The sequence below is a fragment of the Geotrypetes seraphini genome, chromosome 7 (assembly GCF_902459505.1).
Source record: "Geotrypetes seraphini chromosome 7, aGeoSer1.1, whole genome shotgun sequence".
Taxonomy (NCBI): Eukaryota; Metazoa; Chordata; class Amphibia; order Gymnophiona; family Dermophiidae; genus Geotrypetes; species Geotrypetes seraphini.
Genome location: NC_047090.1, coordinates 161,387,855 through 161,409,361, shown reverse-complemented (window position 1 = coordinate 161,409,361; position 21,507 = coordinate 161,387,855). Strand labels below are relative to the sequence as shown.

General features: G+C 41.9%; 1 protein-coding gene across 1 annotated transcript in view; it reads left to right on the top strand.

Moving 5' to 3' along the window:
* The window catches only part of DYNC1H1 (dynein cytoplasmic 1 heavy chain 1), a 312,112-nt gene that overhangs the window by 229,910 nt on the left and 60,695 nt on the right, over nucleotides 1-21,507 (top strand). The window contains exons 61-68 of the mRNA XM_033953397.1: nucleotides 1,571-1,705; nucleotides 5,387-5,481; nucleotides 5,750-5,924; nucleotides 7,011-7,086; nucleotides 12,857-13,017; nucleotides 14,366-14,477; nucleotides 14,608-14,668; nucleotides 21,257-21,380. Of these exons, the coding sequence (XP_033809288.1) occupies nucleotides 1,571-1,705; nucleotides 5,387-5,481; nucleotides 5,750-5,924; nucleotides 7,011-7,086; nucleotides 12,857-13,017; nucleotides 14,366-14,477; nucleotides 14,608-14,668; nucleotides 21,257-21,380 (939 nt within the window). The remainder of the gene's footprint in view (nucleotides 1-1,570; nucleotides 1,706-5,386; nucleotides 5,482-5,749; nucleotides 5,925-7,010; nucleotides 7,087-12,856; nucleotides 13,018-14,365; nucleotides 14,478-14,607; nucleotides 14,669-21,256; nucleotides 21,381-21,507) is intronic.

Genomic DNA, 21,507 nt, shown 5'->3' with positions numbered 1-21,507 from the left:
GTTTTTGGTTTTTGCTGCGGGTTCTAGTATTTTTCTAGGGCCGGGGAGAATTGAAGAACAGCGGCTGTGGCTCGGCTGGCTTAGCTGGCGAGCTGTGGGGACATTCTTCCTTCAGGAATTTCTCCTCTGCATTTTCCAACAGCATTTTGGGTATGTTATTTGTTACTCCTTTTGGAGTATTGTTTTTTCTCTCTGTTGTTTTCCAGTTCTTGGTTCTGCTTGGCTATTCGGCAGACTGAGGGAAATAGAGAGGAGGGGCTAGGATATACTGTCCCAAAGTTTTGTTTTCAGTCTCCACCTGCTGGTCATGATTAGATATATACCCATTCGTAAAGTTAACCTCTACTGGTCTGGAGAAGCTAAAAGAAAGTAAATTAGCAGGTAAGAACCTAATTTCTCCTTTTTGGTGGTGATAACGTCAGCACAGCGTGTGTCAGAGTTAAAAACATTTTCATGCAGACTTCCCTTTTTACTATTCTCAAAGGAGCAGGTCATGCTCCAGATGGTGCCTTCCTTTCTTCCCAAAGTGGTATTATCGTTTCATGTCAATTAGGCGATGGGTAGCCGGGATGGCTTGACTGAGCAGCGACGGATAAGGAAGCTTAATGTTCTCAGAGCTCTGCATTCTTATCTCAGAACTCAAGAGTCTCATCATTCTGACTGCTTTTTTGTTCTGTTCACCAGTCAGAGAAAGGGAAAAGCAGCAGCGTTCAAAGCCGCTATAGCGTCAGTTTATTTGCTAAAGCATAAGTCTATTCCCATGTTGCTTAAGGCTTACTCCACCAGTGGACAGGCAATTTCACGGGCAGTGTGGTCCTCTCTGCATTCCTTTATGCGTCATTATCGGGTGTATGTGCAAGTTCAACAGGAGGCATCTTTCAGTGTGTGGGTGCTTCAGTCGGACCTTACCAGGTCCCACCCTAAGGGTCACTGCTTTTAGTACTTCCCATTCATCTGTGCCAGTCTGGAGGTACACTATATAAGATGAAATTAGATTTACCTGCTAAGTTTCTTTTACTTAGTCCCTCTAGACCGGCACAGAACCCACTCTTCGCTTACACTCTGTATCCTCCTTTTTTTTTTTTTTTTAATACTATTGAAAAAAATTGCATTTTCATTGCGGTGCTCAGGCATGCTCATCCTTTTGTTTTTGTTATAACGTTAAAAAAAAAAAAATTCAAGCATGGAAGTGGTATTCTTGTCATGGCAGCAACATCTGGTTGACTAGGTTAACTGGTGCGCTGACTAGGAAAGCTCTGAGGGGTATTTTTTTTTGGGGTATCCTGTTAGGGTTTTACTGATTTTCTGCTTGGCTATTCAAAAACTGACTCTAAAGGGAATTGCACAGCTTATTAGTAGCTAACTTATAAGTCAAGAATTCTCAGTCTCTACCTGTTGGTAGAGGTTCATAACCCATTCATCTACCGGTCTGGAGGGACCCCCCAAAAAAATTAGCAGGTAAGTCTAATTTCACCTTTGTTGCATTTTTGTGTGCATGGCAACTATCCAGATTTGCTTTTATGTGGGTGATATAATTGTGACCTAATAGTACTTATGCTGTCTTTTTTAGATACACTTCTTATACCAGTACTCTCTCCAGTTCTTCCTGGATATCTATCATACAGTTCTGTATGAGAACTCAAACTTGAAGGGCGTTACAGACCATACACAACGTCTCTTCAGGATTACAAAAGACCTCTTTCAGGTGCAGTATGAGCTCTTGCATCGTTCTGCTTACTCCCCAATTCTTTGGTGGTTTTAAATTATATTTATTTAAACAAATATAATAGTAAAATAAAATCAAGCAATGCCAACTGCTCAAGTTTACAAGGAATTGGATAGAACACAGAAGAACAGCATAAAACAAAGCTCCATAGTTCAATGATACGATAACAGCCATAGTGAAAACAAATGAGTCTCCCTATGAGACTATGAGGCCTCAAGCCAAGTAATATAACTAGCCCAAATTTTACAAAAACATGTCTGTTTCTTTTCAGAGCAGTAAGTTTGGACATCAAGTATATATTACATTAGAGGTTTCTATTCCACCATTACCTTGAGGTTCAAGGCGGATTACAAAAGAGTTATAGAAGGAGGGTTACAAAGTAAGATCACAGGTCATTTCCAAAGAGTAGATCAGGTAGTATCAGTGAGTTAGGGAGAAGATGGGAAAAAGGAAGGTACTTGTGGTGAGATTTCTTGAATAGTATAGTTTTTATTTCCTTTCTGAACATCTTATAGTCTGGGGTTGTTATCAGTAGATTGGAGACTTGATTATCTAATTTTGCTGCTTGAGTGGCTAGGAGGCCATCGTATAGTTTTTTTCCGTTTAACTTCTTATATGTAGTTGACTTTCTTTAAATCCACTGAAAGTCCTGGTAAGTTCAGCTGTTTCCATGCTGTTGCTAGTACCAAATGGCCAGCCGTGACCATATAGTGTACCAATTTCCTCTGTTTTGATAACAAATACATTGGTCCCACATTTAAAAGACAATAACTCAAATCTTTATCAATTGGTAAGTGGAAAATTTGTGACAAAAAACTCATAATTTAGTCCTAAAAAGTTTTGACTTTGGGGCAATACCACCAGATAATGTTGAAAAGTGCCCTGCTGCCCACATTCCCTCCAACATAAAGCTGAGCCATTACTGAACATGATGAAGAGACAAACTGGAGTATAATACCATTGATATAACATTTTGTAGCCATTCTCCACCATGTTACTAGCTATGGAGACTAGCAGGAAAGAGTGAAATTGACTACCCAAAATGGTCTCCCAAACCAACTTGTATTTGTTGGGTGCTGGAGCATGCATCAATAAAGCTTTATAAAACCTAGTAGTACTACCCCATCTGCTTTCACCCAACACTGTTTGCTCAAACAGAGTCACAGGGAATTGTAAGTTAGCCAAGGCACGACGTTTAATAAAATCCCTACTACTCATACACAATTATACTGTTGAAAGGGAGTAAAACCACAGAGCGAGCGTGGAGCAATCAATATTGCAAACACAACAGGGTTGAAACACAGAAACATGATGGCAGATAAAAGTCAAATGGCCCATCCAGTCTGCCCATCCGCAGTAATCATTATCTCTTTCTCTCTCCGAGAGATCCCACGTGCCAATCCCAGGCCCTCTTGAATTCAGACACAGTCTCTGTCTCCACCACCTCTTCCGGGAGACTCTTCCATGCATCTACCACCCTTTCCGTAAAAAAGTATTTCCTTGGATTACTCCAGAGCCTATCACCTCTTAACTTCATCCTATGCCCTCTCATTGCAGAGTTTCCTTTCAGAGAGGGCATAGGATGATGTTAAAAGGTATTAGGCTCCGGGGTGGAGAAAAAAGCCTCAGAATAGCGAATCGGTGTAATGCTGCCATAAAGTTAGTCATTGACATAAAAAAAAACCTCCAACCCATGCATGAGTAATCTTGCAGCATAGAAGAAATGCTCACAATTGTGATTATGGGTGCACAAAAGGTAGACTTATCTGATGCAGTCCTATAAATCTGGGCCTTAGGGTTTTGTACGGAAGATTTTGACCACTGTAAAGAGTAGTTGCTCTGAATAACCTCTCTGTCTTTAGAGTATAGCATTAAATCTAATATCTCAGACTTGGTGGTTATATTTACTTTGAATACAGAGATTTCCCCATATCCCTCCAGAATGTTAACCACCTCTGACAAAGAGGCAGTAGGATCAGTTAAAGCATTTTGTACTGTATTCTTTCACAAGTAATGCCCCATATATGGTCATTCTGACATACCATTTGAGCCAGTGGCTCCATGGCCAACACGAACAAAACAGGCAAGATAAGATGGCAAACTCTTTGAATATTATCAAATGTTTGACAACCGCTGATAAGAACATATGCAGTGCCTCTGCTGGGTCAGACCAAGGGTCCATCATGCCCGGATGTCCACTCACGCGGCAGCCCATCGGGTCCAGGACCTGTTAGTAACCCTCTATCTATACCCTTCTATCCCATTTTCCTTCAGGAAATTGTCCAATCCCTTCTTGAACTCCAATACCGTACCCTGTCCTATCACGCCATCTGGAAGCACATTCCAGGTGTCCACCACCCGTTGGGTGAAGAACTTCCTAGCATTGGTTCTGAATCTGTCCCCTTTTAATTTTTCCAAATGCTCTCTCATTCTTGTAGTTTTTGAAAGCTTGAAGAATCTGTCCCTTTCCACTTTCTCTATGCCCTTCATGATTTTGTAAGTCTCTGTCATATCCTTCTCCAGGGAAAAGAGCTCCAGTTTCTCCAATCTTCCAACATATGAAAGGTTTACCATACCTTTTATCAAACGTGTCACTCCCTTCTGAACCCTCTCAAGTATCACCATATCCTTCTTTAGGTACGGTGACCAATATTGGATGCAGTACTCCAGATGCGGGTGCACCATTGCCCGATACAATGGGAGGATAACTTCTTTCGTTCTGGTTGTAATACCCTTCTTGATTATACCTAGCATTCTATTCGCTTTCTTAGCGGCTGCTGTGCATTGTGCCGATAGCATCATGGTCTTGTCCACTATTATCCCCAAGTCCTTTTCTTGGGTACTCTCACTCAGTAACAGCCTTCCCATCGTGTAGCTGTACCTCGGGTTTCTGTTCCCTACGTGCAAGACTTTACATTTCTCTACATTAAACTTCATCTGTCATCTCGTCGCCCACTCCCCTAGCTTGTTCAGGTCCCTTTGTAAATCTTTGCAGTCCTTTTTAGTCCTAGCCCCATTAAATAGTTTGGTGTCGTCTGTGAATTTTATTACTTTGCACTTCATCCCTGTTTCCAGATCATTTATAAATACATTGAACAGCAGCGGTCCAAGCACCGACCCCTGCGGAACACCACTCGTAACCCTCCTCCAGTCCTTCACTACTATCCTCTGCTTCCTACCCGCCAACCAATTTCTGATTCATCTGTGTACATCTCCTTCCACTCCATGGTACTTCAGTTTCCGGAGCTAGATTTAGGGCCCATAACACTGGATGCAGTGACCACATTAAACAATGGAAGGTAGCCCTTTTATGTAGCATTAAAACCCAGCATTGATTCTGCGGAAACTGCCAGTCCTAAAACCAGAATGTGATTGCCATACTGCAGTGCTGTCATACCATTTACACGAACTACATGTTAATTTTTTAGCAAATGGAGAAATTGGATTGGTAGTTTTCCTTTCATTTGGTAATTTTTATTCTGTGCTGCTGATTTCTACTTGGGAAAGGGAGGAAGGGGAAAGACTCATGGAACATATTTGATTGTTGTAAACCATCTTGACTGTTTACATAGGGGTTATATCAAAGTCAGAACTTGAATTCAACTTTCTTTTGTTGGTCTGTGATACAATCATGCCATGGTTTCTTATGTTTGCCAACAGGTAGCATTTAATAGAGTGGCTCGTGGTATGCTGCATCAAGATCACATAACCTTTGCAATGCTATTGGCAAGAATCAAACTTAAAGGCACTATTGGGTAAATATTTTCTTCTTGCAATGCATGAGGACTTGCTGCCTTCTTTCCCCCCTACCCCCCCAAAGAATCAAATAGTTTTACTGCAAAATCTAAACACACACATATCTCCTGTTGTCATGCATTGTTTTCAGCTCCAGTGGTTCTGCTTTTACAGACCACGTATAGAATTCTGAAATATTAGATACTTGTATATTTGAGAGGGTTGTTTAATGATTTGTTGGCTTATATAGGCAATAAAGGCAGTGTCCTGTATTTTCCTGTTTTCTAGGGAGCCTACTTATGATGCAGAATTCCAACACTTCTTAAGAGGAAAGGAAATTGTGCTTGGTGCTGCCTCTGTTCCTAAAATCAGTGGTCTTAGTGAGGAGCAAGTAGAAGCAGTTATGAGATTAAGCAGCCTTCCTGAATTTAAGGATTTGCTTCCAAAGGTCCAAGCTGATGATGTAAGTTCAGAAATTGAATGTATGTACAGTTAAGCTTAAAAAGCTTTCATTTAGTAAATCATGCTATTTAAATAGTATGTTATAAACCGGTGTTCTTCAACCACCGGTCCGTGGACCGGAGCCGGTCCACAGAAATTTCCTGCCGGTTCACAGGGCCAGCACGTGCATCAGGCCCAAAACAGTGTTCTTCAACCGCTGGTCTACGGTGCAATCGATGCGGTATTATCTTCGAGCCAGCTCTCTCTTCCTCAATAATTCAGTGCACAAAGCCACGGGCAGTGGCTCCTACATGCGTCCTGCGCCTGAACTGGAAGCCTTCTCTCTGGCGTCGCAACATCAGAGGGAAGGCTTCCAGATGAGGCATGGGACGCCCAAGGAGCCGCTTTGTGCACTGCATCAGTGAGGAATAGGGAGCCGGCCTGAAGATACCGGGGGTGGCATAAAATGGCCAGGCGGGAGCAGGCCAGAAGGTAAGGCATAGCATGGAGGGAGGGAGACAACAAAGATAGGGGGGAATGATTTTATTTTTGAATTTAGTGATTGAATTATGTCAATTTTGAGAAATTGCATCTGCTGTCAGTGTGCTTTGTTTAGTTTAATTTTGTGGTTAACCATTATGTGTTGTTAATAAGATTATATTGTGTATCTGTGAAAAATGAATGGAAAAAATAGTGTTACAATTAGTACTATTATGGGGGTGGGGTCTGGGGTGGAGATTGGGTAGAGATGGGCGGGGTCTGGCCCACGACTTAGCCCAGTGTTCTTCAACCGCCAGTCCACAAAATAATTATTTTATTTCTGCCGGTCCATAGGTGTAAAAAGGTTGAAGAACACAGTTATAAAATGTGTGGTGCTTTGTACCTGGTTCCCCCCTTCCCTCCTTTCTGTATGAATATTCTTAGTATTCTGCTTAATTTTTGGTAAACATACCAGAATGTTAGATACTGCAGAATATTTTTTATACTAGGACATCAAGAATCACTCTCTCAATGCAGTAGCTGTAGATATGACAAGTTTTATAAAATACTCAATAGAATGCGCCTATCATGTGCCATGTATTACGATTATGTCTTCTTTTTACTGCAGCAATTCTGCATTTGGTTGGACAGTAATTCACCAGAGCAGACTGTGCCATATCTTTGGGTGGAAGAGAAACCTTCAAGTAAGTGCAATAGGGCACATAATGCCTCTAAATCAACATACCTTAGACCTTTTCCCTTCTCTAATGGAGCTTGGTTTGTCAACAGACATATTTAAATTCTAGTGTGACAGACACTCCATTCCTGAACATGTGGGTAGTCATTCCCTTCTCACGAGAATTCTTGTAGGATGATTCATTAGCATTCTTTTGCTCTGTCTCCCAGCCTTCTGGGCTGTCCTCCAATTCCTCACTTTTCTCTCTGCAAGCGAGATGGTAGAAGCTGGCCTTTTCTGCTCATGTTTATTTTTCAATTATATTCAGTTTTTGGACTGTTTGCGAGGCTTTTTGGTGCTGCAGAGGATCCCATTCTTGTGAAATCTCTGGCTACAGGAGAGCGCAGACCCTGAGGTCAAGAGTCTGCTTCCAAGGGGCAGACTGCATTGCAGTGCATACACTTGGACAGCCAGCCTGCACTACAGTTGAGGACTCAGGGACTGAACCCTTGGGAACAAAGCTTGCCGCCGGTTCATTCAAAGTGGGCTTGAGCGCAGAGTGGCTTCATGGCGGATTTTCCAGGCTCGGGGCTGACTGCTATCTCCCTCTGTTTGCGTGCACGAAGTCCTGTGGGGGTTGAGGTCTCCAGTCAGTTCATTGAGCCCAAGAGTCAGTCCTGATTCCAGGCTTGTTGAGGCAGATGTTCTCCCTGAAAGCTGTTTGCAGCTTCAGCACTTACAGCTCCCAGCACACAGCATGGCTTAATGAGTAATGGAATGACAGCCTGAAAAACAAAATTAGGAAAGGGGGATTTAAAATTGGTTTTCTTTATTGTCTCTCCAAACCAACAAAGAACAGATGGGTTTACGCTCCTCTGCCTGCAGGTGGAGACTGAGAACACATTGACTTTTGGCAATAGTACAACTGGGCTGTGCAGTCCCATCTACAATCAGTCTGTTCTCGGTCTCTAGCCTGTGCAGTCTTTCCTTTTGATAGTTAGGGCCTGTTGGATCTGATTAATGACCTTTTTATTGTCCTTTTTTTGCAGTCCAGACAGAGCTTGGGGAACCCTTTCAGGGGTCTGTCCGACCTCGAGGGGTGCCACACACAAATGGTCGAGTCCCTCCCCCCATTTCTTCCACCTCCCCAAATTTATTTTCCTTAGAGGTGTCTCAGCTGTACGCCTTGCCACAGCTTTGAGAGCCTGTGGGGTCTGCTCTCTTGTCCATTAAAGTTTTTGCTTTATGTAAAAAATAAAAAAAAAAGCCTTGAGGCAACCGGTCTGGAAGGAAGCTTTAAATTAGCTTTAATTGCTTTCTTGTTCTAACTGTCAGCTTTTTCTTTTGTCTTCTACGCGTTCACAATGAGCATTTTTTTTAAAAGCAGAAAAAGTACGCTTTGTGTGCTTGCTGAGCGGTGGATGCAACCGGTGTGCGCGTGTAGGGTTCTGGCTACTTTGAGGGGGAATGCTCATTGGCTTCGGGTGCCAGCGTGCAGGGTTTCACTTCGCACATGCACCATTTGTCGGCAGTGGGGAAGCCAAGACTTCCCCTATTGCCCACACAGTTATTTCCCCAGCCACTGACGGTCAAATAAGGATTCCTTTGCTGCTAGAGCCACACAAACCCCATAGCTGGTGGGGAAATAGGAGGCAAAAAACAAAAGGAATTGACCCCAAAATATCCACAAAGAAGAAAATCCAGAGAAAACCAAAAAAACTCTGGAGTGACGATGTTCCTAAATGGACTTTATTTGAAAGTGTCAAAGTTCCAAAGGTACACTAAAATCATCCACATAAAATAATTCCATCCACATAAAAGTAAATCATCCACATAAAAGTAAATCATCCACATAAGATCCTTAAAGGACCTAGTCCGCTAGGGATACAGGACCCAACATGGGGAAATAGGAGGCAAGCCAGTTCCTTCTCCAAGCTCTAGCTCACTAAAGAAGTCTAGAAAAATATCACAGCTGAGTTTGAGCCACATTGAAATTTCAAGTTTTATTAAAAATTTAATTAATCACCTAAACAAAGTTTCTTTTATATATATATATATATATATATATATATATATATATATATATATAAACATTTATTCATTTTAACATCTTACAAGTGTATCAATAATTGACAATTGAAATTGAATACATCACTTGAATTTCTATCAAATTTAACATTAATACATAAAATTTAACCCCTTCCCTCCCACCCTACCATAACATATGCAATCAAATATATCCTATAAAATATTCTTTTCTACTGATCCAATCATTTAATAAAATTCAGAATTCACCCCTCCCACCCCTTCACTTGCATTGTACTTATAATGGAAAAATGGTATCTATTCATTACAATAATTTGTCAATGGTCCCCAGATCTCTTTAAATGTTTTATAATTTCCTTTTTGTATGGCTATTGTTCTCTCCATTTTATAAATGTACAATGAGTTCCACCAAAAACTGTTAAGTGTGCTCCAATTTTTCCAATTACTTGTGATATGTTGTATGGCGACACCTAAACAAAGTTTTAAGGCGATGAACAATAAAACACAACCCATAGATTCAATTTTTACATTTTTACAAAGACCCAACATTTAAGGACTTACTAAACAATGACTAGAGACTTACTGGTACAATGGGATAATAAAGGGAAGAACTACAATATAATAATAGGAAAGAAATAAAAGGGAAAAAAACAAAAGGAAAGGGAGCAAATTAAGTCTAAAATTCTGCTAAAAGAAGGAGTTAAAAGTTAACAGTCATAAGCCATCCTGAAAAGGACATTCAAGTATTAAAAGCGTCTCTGAATAAAAAAGTTTTTAATTTAGATTTGAACCGATCCAATGATGATTCTTCTCTTAGATCCAGTGAAGCGGCGTTCCAAATAGAAGAAGCAGTTGCCGAGAAAATAGATGTATGTAATGTATAAATATGAGTAAGTGAAGGAATGGATAGAAGATGAATTGAAGAGGAACATAGAGCTCTTGAGGGATTATAAGGGATCAAAATAGAAAATGACACGGTGGATGCTAGCCACAGGTAACCCGCCGAAACAAGAGAAAAAATAGTGGTTGCTAAAGGGACAAGGCCATTCACCGCCATGTGGAGCAATGAATGGTCTTGTCTCCGCAGTGAAGCAATCACGAATTGCGTGGTTCAGCATCCCCACCCGATCGTCGCATCCCGCATTCTGCCTTCTCCCTCCCTCCACCTCACCTTAAGTGCCGACTTTAATTCTTCTTTTTCCAGCCGCACGCTTTCAATAAGCCGCGCGCAACTGCTCGAACTGTTGAATCTTCTCCTTGATGCAACTTCTGTTTCCGGTTGCGTCAGAGAAGAAAATTCAACAATTCAAGCAGCCGCACATGCAGCTGGGAGAAGAAGAATTAAAGTCGGCACCTAAGGTGAGGTGGAGGGAGGGAGATGACTGAATGCTGCGATTGGGTGGGAGGGGGGCTGCTGGACCGCGCGTGTTCCCGGCTCACACTAGGAAGGAGGGAGTGAAAGGGAAAGAGATACTGGGCCAAAGGGATGAAGAGGGAGAGAAAGAAACCCACAGCAGGAAAGAAAGGGGAGGACAGGCAGGTGAGCAAGATGCTGGGAGGGGGGGAAGAAAGAGGGAAAGAAGCTACATTGGTGTGGAAGAGGAAGAGAGGGGAAATCTAGACACAGGAAGATAACAGAAACAGAGGGGAAATTATGTGCATGGGGGCATAGGGACAGAAACATAAAGGGGACATACATGGGAATGGTATATGGACACAGGGGGGGGGCAATGCCAGGGAAGAAGATGGGTGCCAGACCAATTGGGGGGTGAAGGGAGAGGCACAGTAACAGAGCAAATGGAAGATGCAGAGAGAAGACAGACAGTGAATGGAAGGAATTGAATGAGAAGATGAGGAAAGCAGAAACTAGACAACAAAGGTAGAAAAAAAAAAAACTCTGGTTATTTTCTTTTTTTTTTTGCTTTAGGATAAAGTAGTATATTAGTTGTGTTGATAAAAATTTATAAACAAAGCCCTGCCAGCTGAACATCTCTTTCTCTAGTTCAGGGGTCTCAAAATCCCTCCTTGAGGGCCGCAATCCAGTTAGGTTTTCAGGATTTCCCCAATGAATATGCATGAGATCTATGTGCATGCACTGCTTTCAATGCATATTCATTGGGGAAATCCTGAAAACCCAACTGGATTGCGGCCCTCAAGGAGGGACTTTGAGATCCCTGCTCTAGTTCAACAGCCAGAACTTTGATTTATTGGGAAGGAATAAGCTAAATATTGCAGTACTGAGGCTTGTATGGATGGTACAGGGACGGGGCGGGGACAGTGGTTGCGGGGATGGGGCAGTGACGGGGACACATTTTTTCCCCATGTCATTCTCTAGATCAAGTCTGTTAATGAATGCAGGACAATTAGTAGTACAAGTTTTAAATGTCAAAAGAAGAATTTTATAAGTTATTCTGTGTCCTATTGGTAACCAATTATCTACTTATTTTTGAGGATGATGCCAATAATGGAACAAATAGAACCCATTGATTGTTCAGAGATTTATTCTAAAGTTCCTGAAGTAGAAGAAATGGCTTGGGAAAGGGGGATTTAGGGAGTGAATGCCTGAAAGAAGGGGCATCATATTCAGAAAGACACCCACTGCTTAAAGGTTTATTGGACGGTTGTTTGCTTTTGAGACAATTTTATTACTACACTTTTGCAGCAAGGAGACCTGAAGTCATAATGCCGTTGTACAGGGCCATGGTGAGACCTCATCTGGAGTACTGTGTGCAATTCTGGAGGCCACATTACAGTAAAGATGTGCGCAGAATTGAATCGGTTCAACGGACGGCCACCAGGATGATCTCGGGGCTCAAGGGTCTCTCATTCGAAGAGAGACTGAACAAATTGCAGCTCTACACTCTTGAGGAACGTAGGAAGAGGGGAGACATGATCGAAACATTTAAGTACCTCACGGGACGTGTCGAAGTGGAAGATGATATTTTCTTTCTCAAGGGACCCTCGGCCACAAGAGGGCACCCGCTCAAACTCAGGGGCGGAAAATTTCATGGCGACACCAGAAAGTATTTCTTCACAGAGAGAGTGGTTGATCATTGGAACAAGCTTCCAGTGCAGGTGATCGAGGCAGACAGCTTGCCAGACTTTAAGAATAAATGGGATACCCATGTGGGATCCCTACGAGGGTCAAGATAAGGAAATTGGGTCATTTGGGCATGGACAGGGGGTGGGTAAGCAGAGTGGGCAGACTTGATGGGCTGTAGTCCTTTTCTGCCGTCATCTTCTATGTTTCTATGAGGAAGGCTAAATTTGCCGAGACCCGGCCTGTGTTGGGTCTTAGTCTCCATTGTTTGTTGGTATTTTTAAATTTGAAATAAAGCTTTTGCACTTTATACTCCTGTATCCGGGAACTGGCTCCATGTGATGTGCTTTGTGGATGTCTCTTGTTTCTTTGTGAAAGCCTGTTCTTTTGCCTCTGGTTTTGGATCTACAGTTCGTTGCAGCAGGTCCCTGTATTGGCGTTGTGGATTGTACTAACTAAAAGTTCAAACAATATGTACAAATTTGTAATAAAATCACGTTACAGTTCTTGTTTGTCCTAAATTCCTCTGTGTGGGGGTTTTTCTTTTTCTTTCTTTTCATTTTTATAATCTGTAATGTTCTTATGTCTGGTTTTGTTGTGATTTGTTTACCATTGTATACTGCTTTGGATTGTCCTTCTGCTGGGAAGGTGGCAGAAAAATCTCTTTTTTTTTTTTGTCTTTATATTTATTTATTTGTTTTTGTCTTCTCAGCACCTATTGGACAGGCTATTCATCGCTTGCTGTTGATCCAGACTTTCCGCCCAGATCGTTTACTAGCCATGGCTCATATATTTGTCTCAACAATTCTTGGTGAATCTTTCATGTCTGTCATAGATCAACCGCTAGACTTGGCGAACATAGTAGAAAGTGAGGTGAGTTAGAGATGATGTAGGTGTAGGTATTTACAGATATTTGGAGCCCACAGTGGCTTCTGTTCATTTGAATTGGATAGCGTTGATATTGCATAAAGTACAAATATTCATGTTTACATTATATAAATGTCTAACATCAATATTTTCAGTGTATTGTAAGAAAAGATTAGAATAACTGCTTAGATATGCTTTATGGAAATTAAATGGACAGCACTCTCATCTTAGAACATAATATCAGAAAATTAGTCATGAAGGGAATAACTCAAGATGATCTGAGTAAAAAGCCTTTTACCAATATAAATTGTCTGAAATTGGCCACCCTTCAATGATAAGAATAACGTGCAGACTTCAAACCATATTGTGAGATGAGTAGGGTTATGCCTACATTGGAGAAAAAGTACATATGTCATTTTCAGATCTATAGGTGTACTTTGAAATAATCTATACACACAGCAGGGGTGCAAGTGACTCTTTGAGTATTTTGAAAATTGGATAAGTACACATGGTCTTTGTCCCAATATATACTTTTTTTGAAAACTGCCTCTGTGTTGGTGGTTTGAGGAGGAATTCATGAATTTTTATTTTTTTGATGGGTTAGGGCAGTGTTAGGGAATTTTTATTTTTTTGATGGGGATGCGCAGGCAGCTTGTTGGTACACGCCGCCGCAGATTTTGCCTGCCCGTCCGTCCACCTAAGCCACCGCTGCCAGGGATCCCTTCTTCCTGCCCACCCCCCTCCATCAAAGCCAAGCCAACCCCATCCTCCAGTCCTCTCAGCTGGATACAACCTCACCCCCAGTTCCCCCACCTACCAGCTCCCCGCTGCTGTATTTTGAAAATTTTGGGCAGTCAGAAGCGCAACAAAGCCAGCCTCTGCTGTCTATATTTTGCACTATATTTGTCTATTTTTTATAATTGTTACTGAGGTGACCTTACATATTTTAAAGTCATCTACCTTGACCTCTTTGGAAAAAAAATGGTTACCATTATGTATCAGTAAGATTATATTGTGTGTATATGAAAAATGGATGGTAGAAATTGCAATACAATTAGTATTATTATGGGGTGAGGTCTGGAGCAGAGCTTGGGTGGGGGTACTCAGTTGATATTTGTTAGACTTAGGGGGGTACTTGACTTGAAGAAGTTGAGAAACACTGGGTTAGGGTTATGAATTTTTTTTCTCCTGCTAACTTATTACAATATACATTTTAAATTCTCAGGCATTTTTCTAATTATTATATATGGTAATTTTTGGCCATTGTGAAAACAAGTGACCCTAATTAGCTTTATATTTTATTTTATTCATATAAGTATTTAGTATTCATTCTGTTTTATATTTTCATATAAAGGTAAAGCCTAGTACTCCAGTACTTATGTGTTCAGTACCTGGATATGACGCTAGTGGGCGTGTTGAAGATCTTGCAGCTGAACAAAATACACAGATAACATCTATTGCCATTGGTAAGGCAAGATAAACTCTAATTGTTTTACATCTAAAGAGAGTTTTTTAAATAGATACAAATAATTTTTTTGAGCATTTATAATGGACTTGACATGCCATCTATATTAAGTTGTGCTCTTTCACTTTCAGGTTCTGCTGAAGGTTTCAATCAGGCTGAGAAGGCAATAAACACAGCAGTAAAATCAGGCAGGTAGGTCAGAATGTCCTTCATCAGATTCTTCTGTTTAAAGTACGTAAAATGTAATTGGGGCCAGCTGAAGGAGTAATGGCTAAATTCACTAAACCTGCTGATCCTGTAACGACAATGGCAAAAACCAGTTTTACTGCAGTAGTCGATACAAGATATCAGTAGAGAATGAATTAGTGTGTTTAAGGAAGAAGGTTCAAGCAATTTGGCGAGTCATCTGATCATTCTTAGTCGATGAAAATAGTGCTGAACTACGGTACTAATGTGTATATGATAAGTGAATTTGCTATCAAATGTGACCCCTAAAAGTTTTAAGGAGTCAACAATTTTAATGGGCAAGTTGTTGAATTTAAGAGAAGCCTAGATTAATAGGCCCTCTTTAATGGGGAAGATCATTAGTTTGGACTTTTCCACATTAAGGACCAATATATTTGAGTCTAGCCAAGATTTGATTTTCTCCAGTTTCTGGTTTGAGTGTTACTTCGTCTGGACTATTAAGATTAATTGGGTGAAGTATCTGAACATCATCTGCGTACACAAACATCGTAAAGCCAATGGATTGGCCTAGGGTTAAAAGGGGTGCCATGAAAATGTTGAAGAGGAGAGGGGTTAAGATGGAACCTTGAGGAATGCCGTGTTTGGTTTTAAAGGGTACGCAGGACGAATTGTTGAACACTACCTTGGATGATCTTTCAGTGAAGTAGGAGGAAAACCACTCCAAAACCTGATCCAAGATTTCAATTTCTTGAAGGCGTGACAGAAGAAGTTTATGGTCAACTGTATCAAAGGCGGAGGAAAGGTCCAGTGAGATAAGCAGAACTAAAGATGGAAATCGGAGAACTACTGCAATCCCTCGCTAACATGTCAATTAGAACCGGATGGATACCAGAAGACTGGAAGATAGCGAACGTCATCCCAATCTTCAAAAAAGGATCAAGGGGAGAACCGGGAAACTATAGACCTGTGAGTCTCACATCGGTCCCTGGGAAAATGGTTGAGGCTTTCATTAAAGACAGCATAGTACAGCATCTAGATAACCATGACCTGCTGAAAGGTAGTCAGCATGGCTTCAGGAAAGGAAAGTCGTGCTTGACCAACTTACTTCAGTTTTTTGAGGGAGTGAACAAACAAGTAGATAGCGGAGAACCGGTAGACATAATATACTTGGACTTCCAGAAAGCGTTCGATAAAGTACCTCATGCGAGACTTCTCAAAAAACTACAAAGTCATGGAATAGAAGGGGATATACTAAGATGGATAGGAAAATGGCTAGAAAACAGAAGACAGAGAGTGGGCATAAATGGGAAGTACTCAGACTGGAAGAAAGTAATTAGCGGTGTGCCTCAGGGCTCGGTTCTTGGGCCTATCTTATGCAATATCTTCGTAAATGACCTGGAAGAAGAAACGACCAGTGTTATTGTCAAGTTTGCAGATGACACAAAGCTATGCCGGACAATCAGGTCACAAAAAGACAGCGAGGAACTTCAGAGAGATTTGAAGCAACTTGAGAGATGGGCAGAAAATTGGCAGATGAGTTTTAATGTGGAAAAATGCAAAGTGATGTACCTGGGCAGAAAAAACAAGGAGCATGAGTATAAACTGTTAGGTATAACATTGGGGAAGAGCGAACAAGAAAAAGACCTAGGGGTACTGATAGACAGGACCCTAAAGCCGTTGTCTCAATGCGCAGCGGCGGCAAAGAAAGCTAACAGGATGTTAGGCATGATAAAGAAGGGAATCACGTGTAGATCAAGGGAGGTCATATTGCCGATTTATAGAGCAATGGTCAGACCACACTTGGAATACTGTGTCCAACACTGGTCTCCATACCTGAAGAAGGATATAACACTGCTGGAGAAGGTGCAGAGGAGAGCGACAAAGCTAGTAGAAGGTATGGAGAACTTGAGCTACAAGGATCGCCTCAGAAAACTGGGATTATTCACCCTTGAGAAGAGAAGACTGAGAGGGGATCTGATAGAGACTTTTAAATTGCTAAAAGGAATCGACAAAATGGAGCAAGCTCACTCACCAGCAGGGGGAAAGGATGGAGAGCAAGAAATAGCTTTAATCACATTGGCGAATGTGACCCAGACTCGGACCAGAGGTCATGGCCTGAAGCTGAGAGGGAACACGGCCAGGACAAATGTCAGAAAGTTCTGCTTCACACAGCGAGTGGTGAACGCCTGGAACTCTCTCCCGAAAGAGATGGTGGAGGAAACTACCATTCTAGGATTTAAGGGAAAATTGGACGCACATCTTCTTGCAGGACACATTGAGGGATACGAGTGACTAATGTATGCACCAGGGTACGCCTGGCTAAGCCTCTGCGTGTGCGGATCACCGGACTGGATGGACCCCAGGTCTGATCCGGTGCAGGCATTTCTTATGTTCTTATGATTGGTGGTGATCAAGGTGGTAAAGTATCTTTGAGTTCAGGCCTATAAGGGAAAGTTCAGTTGAGTGATGCTTACGGAATCCTGTTTGGTTAGGGTGTAAAACCCTGGTTTTGTCGATAAAGCTAGAAATTTGATAGAAGACTATTTTTTCAGTGAGTTTAGCTAAAAAGGGAATATTGGCTATAGGCTGATATTTCTTGGGCACTGGTTTGTAGTCTTTAATCGTAGGGTTGATGATAAGATTCTTTCCATTTTTTTGGTAAGGTTCCGGAAGTTAGGCTAGACTTGACCAGGTCTAGGATGTGTAGGCCAAATATAGAAAAGAAATGTTCCATGCTCCTTCTCTTCCACCTGCCCGACGCGAATGCGGGCCTTAGGCCCTGCCCCAGTGCATCATGTGATGCGTGGGGAGGGGCCTATGGCCCTGTTGGCTCAGGCGCCTCAGGCTCCTCCCCCCTTGGGAGGTGCCTGAGCCAATCAGGGTCTTCCTTAGGACAGAGCCTAAGGAAGTCCCTGATTGGCCAAATAAATGGCCTCACGTCTTGGAGTTTCTGCAGGATGGCCTGGAGTGAGGCCTTGCCTGGTCTTCCCTTCGAGTACAGATTGCTGCTTTGTTTTCTTTTCGTGGTCTCTTGCGTGGTAAGCATTTGACCTCTTCTCCAGATGTGATTTTGTTAAGAACTGCAAAATTGCTATAGCCTCCAGTCCGGCCATCGGTTCCTGCATGGGATCTCAAATTAGTTCTCTCCATGCTCATTCGTTCTCCGTTTGAGCCTCTCTGCACCTGTTAATGCAGTTTTCTTGGTGGCCATTTCTTCCACGAGATGCATTTCAGAGGTGTAGACCTCCTTTCCTGGAATTCTCTAGGGAGTGGGTCGTGTTGCAGCTGGTTCCCTCCTTTCTTCCGAAGGTGGTTTTACCGTTTCATGTCAAACGGTCCATGGTCCCTCGGTCTTGGGTAGTTGTCGGGGCTTGTTGGAGCAGAGGCAGTTGTGCAAGTTGAATGTCTGTAGGGTCCTTCGCTCTTATGTTCAGCGGACCCAGGAGTTCTGTAAGTCGGATCGTCTTTTTGTCCTCTTTGTTGGTCTTCGTAAGCGGGACAGTGCTTCCAAGGCTACCATTGCGCACTGGATCAAGGAGGCTATTGATTTGGTGTATCTTCTCCAAAAGAGGCCTGTTTAGAATTTCTCAAAGCTCATTCTACTCGGCGTCAACAGCTTCTTGGGCTGAATCTTCCCTTGTACCTCCGGTGGATATCTGTAAAACTGCAGTTAGGTCTTCGCTCCATTCTTTTGTTCGGGACTACCGTGTGGATGTTCAGGAGTGTTGGGCTGCAATGTCTTGTGAGCGTGTGCTTGTGGTGGCCTTTCGTGGGTCCCACCCATGATGGATACTGCTTTGGTACATCCCATCCATTTCTGTGCTGGTCTGGAGGGACGCTAAAGAAGGAGAAATTAGGTCTTTAACTGCTAATTTTCTTTCTTTTAGTCCCTCCAGACCAGCACAGACCCCCCACCCTGTCATTTTGTTTAGCATTTTTGTGAAGAATTCAGGTTTTTTTCTTTGGGATTTGGTGGTGGTGGTTTGGGGAGTTTAAAGAGCAGCGGCATTTGCTTTTGCTGGTTTAGCTGGTGAACTGTGGGGCGTTTCTGAAAAGTTCTGTTTTCTTTTGTCTTCCCCATGTAAGTGTGGAGTTGGGATGTTATTGTTTTCACCATGGTTCTTTTTCTGCTTGGCTATTCATTAAGACTGAGTGTATTAGGGACTGCACAGCCTACTTGTACTGTAGTTAAAAGTCAATGTGTTAGTCTCTACATGCTGGCAGAGGAGCGTAAACCCATCCATTTCTGTGCTGATTTGGAGGGACTAGAAGAGAGAAAATTAGCAGGTAAGGACCTAATTTCTCAGTTTTAAACTGTTTGAGGTTTGTGCAGATGAGGACAGGGCTTGCAGAAATGGGGCAGGGACAGGAAAATAAATTCCCGTGAGGACACCTCCATCCCACTGTCCTCAGGCTCTTCACTACAGTTGGAGTTCTGTAGCAAAGTTCTGGGCATCACCATTGATTCTTCACTATGCTTCAACGACCACCTCAACTCCTTGATAAAAAAATGCTTTTTCAGCCTTCACATGCAGAGGAAAGTAAGGTCCTGCTTCCATGAAAACCACTTCGCCGTCCTCGTCCAATCTACCATCCTTTCCAGATTGGACTATTGCAATTCTATCTACTTAAGCCTAACAAAGAAAAGCCTCCATAGACTCCAACTAATCCAGAATACCGCTGCTAAGCTTATCTTCTCAAAAAGTAAATTTGACCATGTCTCACCACTCCTGTCCAAGCTCCACTGGCTTCCTGTAATCTCCAGGGTCCACTTTAAATGTGTCTGCTTAACCTTCAAGATCCTACATGCCATCCTCCCTCCTTTTATTCCATTATCCTGGAATTCCTCAAATCCAAATTCCACTAGATCCGCCCATAAACTAAAATTATCCTTCCCCTCTTTAAAAGGCATATCCCATGTTGGTAAACTAGGGTCTTCCCTCCCCTTCAGAATCACGGAACTCTGGAATAATCTTACCTCCCCACTTCGTAACTTGAGCTCCCTTCAACTATTCCGTAAGCAGCTGAAAACTTTGCTATTCTCTAAAATGTAACTTTTCTTTCCCTCTCTGGTACACTAAGCCCTCTAAACCTCTCATCATACTTATTTCTATAATTCCATTGGAGTTCCGTTCTTTCCCAATTCCTGTAAACCGTGCCGAACTCCACATTGCGGAGAAGATGCAGTAAATAAACCCAAGGTTTAGTTTAGTTTAGTTTAAATGTGGCCCCCATATCATTCTCTACAAAGATCTCAACAGAGAACACAGACACTTATCTCTCTCACCTCTTTCTACACATATATACATAATAAAGCATATTTCAAATATGTAATATTATATAAATAATATTTTTATTAAGTAAGTTTAACTGTTCCCGCTCTGGATAAGGGCAGGTTACAAATAACTAATATTTAGCTGCCACACTGTCATTTTGTTACTTGGGCAGAATCTATGCTCCCTACACTCCAGTGCAAAGGCACCCAGCTAGTTCCTTTTTGGCTATATCCCCTCTGTCCTGGTCCTGAAAACTAAAATCAAAAGAGGAAAGCAGCCATGCATTGGGTCATTTTCTCCTCTCCCTTTGTGGCACTGAATGCAGGATTTGAACTGGGTATGGTGCCATAGAGCCCTATGGTTCAAACTTTGTGTTCAGTGCTGAATGATAGGAGGAAAAAGAAGCGATTTGATGTGCAGTCATTCTTCCACTTATGATGGTTGGAAGGGGTCATGGGGTATATATGTATAGAATAGAAGATATTTTTTTATGTACAGCACTAGGATTTTGTAGAAGATTAATGTGAGAGAATAATTCAGCAAATATCAATTGAAAGGTGTATTAGTATAAATCACCCTCCATAGTCTCACACTTCCAAGATGAATTTATTATGAAGACCCTCAGAAGTACTTTAACTTGAAAGTTTAACACTTGATAATTAAAGAATAAGACCCGGTGAGGAAGTAGTACATAAAGCCTGATAGAATGAAATTTTTGAGTACTTAGGTGGTACTTCTGAGCGTCTTCATAATAAATTCATCTTGGAAGTGTGAGACTATGGAGGGTGATTTATACTAATACGCCTTTCAATTGATATAGAACAGGGATCTCAAAGTCCCTCCTTGAGGGCCGCAATCCAGTCGGGTTTTCAGGATTTCCCCAATGAATATGCATGAGATCTATGTGCATGCACTACTTTCAATGCATATTCATTGGGGAAATCCTGAAAACCCGACTGGATTGCGGCCCTCAAGAAGGGACTTTGAGATCCCTGATATAGAAGATAAGCATGTGCAGAATTCTAGAATGCGCAGTGGCACAGAAATCCCTGAGAAGTAAATGTGGGATCTGAGTGCTGTAGTTGCTGAATTCAGGCTCACTCCCTTAAACCATTGAGCGAAAAACCTCAAATTTCTATCCTAGAAAATGTTTTTAATTGCTCTTATACTTGCCAGAAGTCTGTGAATTCGTTTACTTCTAATCATTTCTGGTTGTTCTGTGCACCTGTCCTGAGATTTGCCCATAGTGGTGGTGATTCATTTGACGTAGCCCTCAATGTAATAAAAGATTGGCCCCTCATGTTTTGGTTTCTTCTAGATGGGTTATGCTGAAGAATGTTCACTTGGCACCAGGCTGGTTAATGCAGTTAGAGAAAAAACTGCACTCTTTACAACCTCATGCCTGCTTCAGACTCTTTCTCACAATGGAAATCAACCCCAAGGTAAATTTAAAGTTCTGCTGTGTGGACGTTTGTAAGTAACTTAACCTTTATCTTGTTTGAAAAGCTAATGAATAGCAAAATGAGAAGGTGCTCCTTTCTTCCAGAAAGCAATCGGCAGAGGAATCTT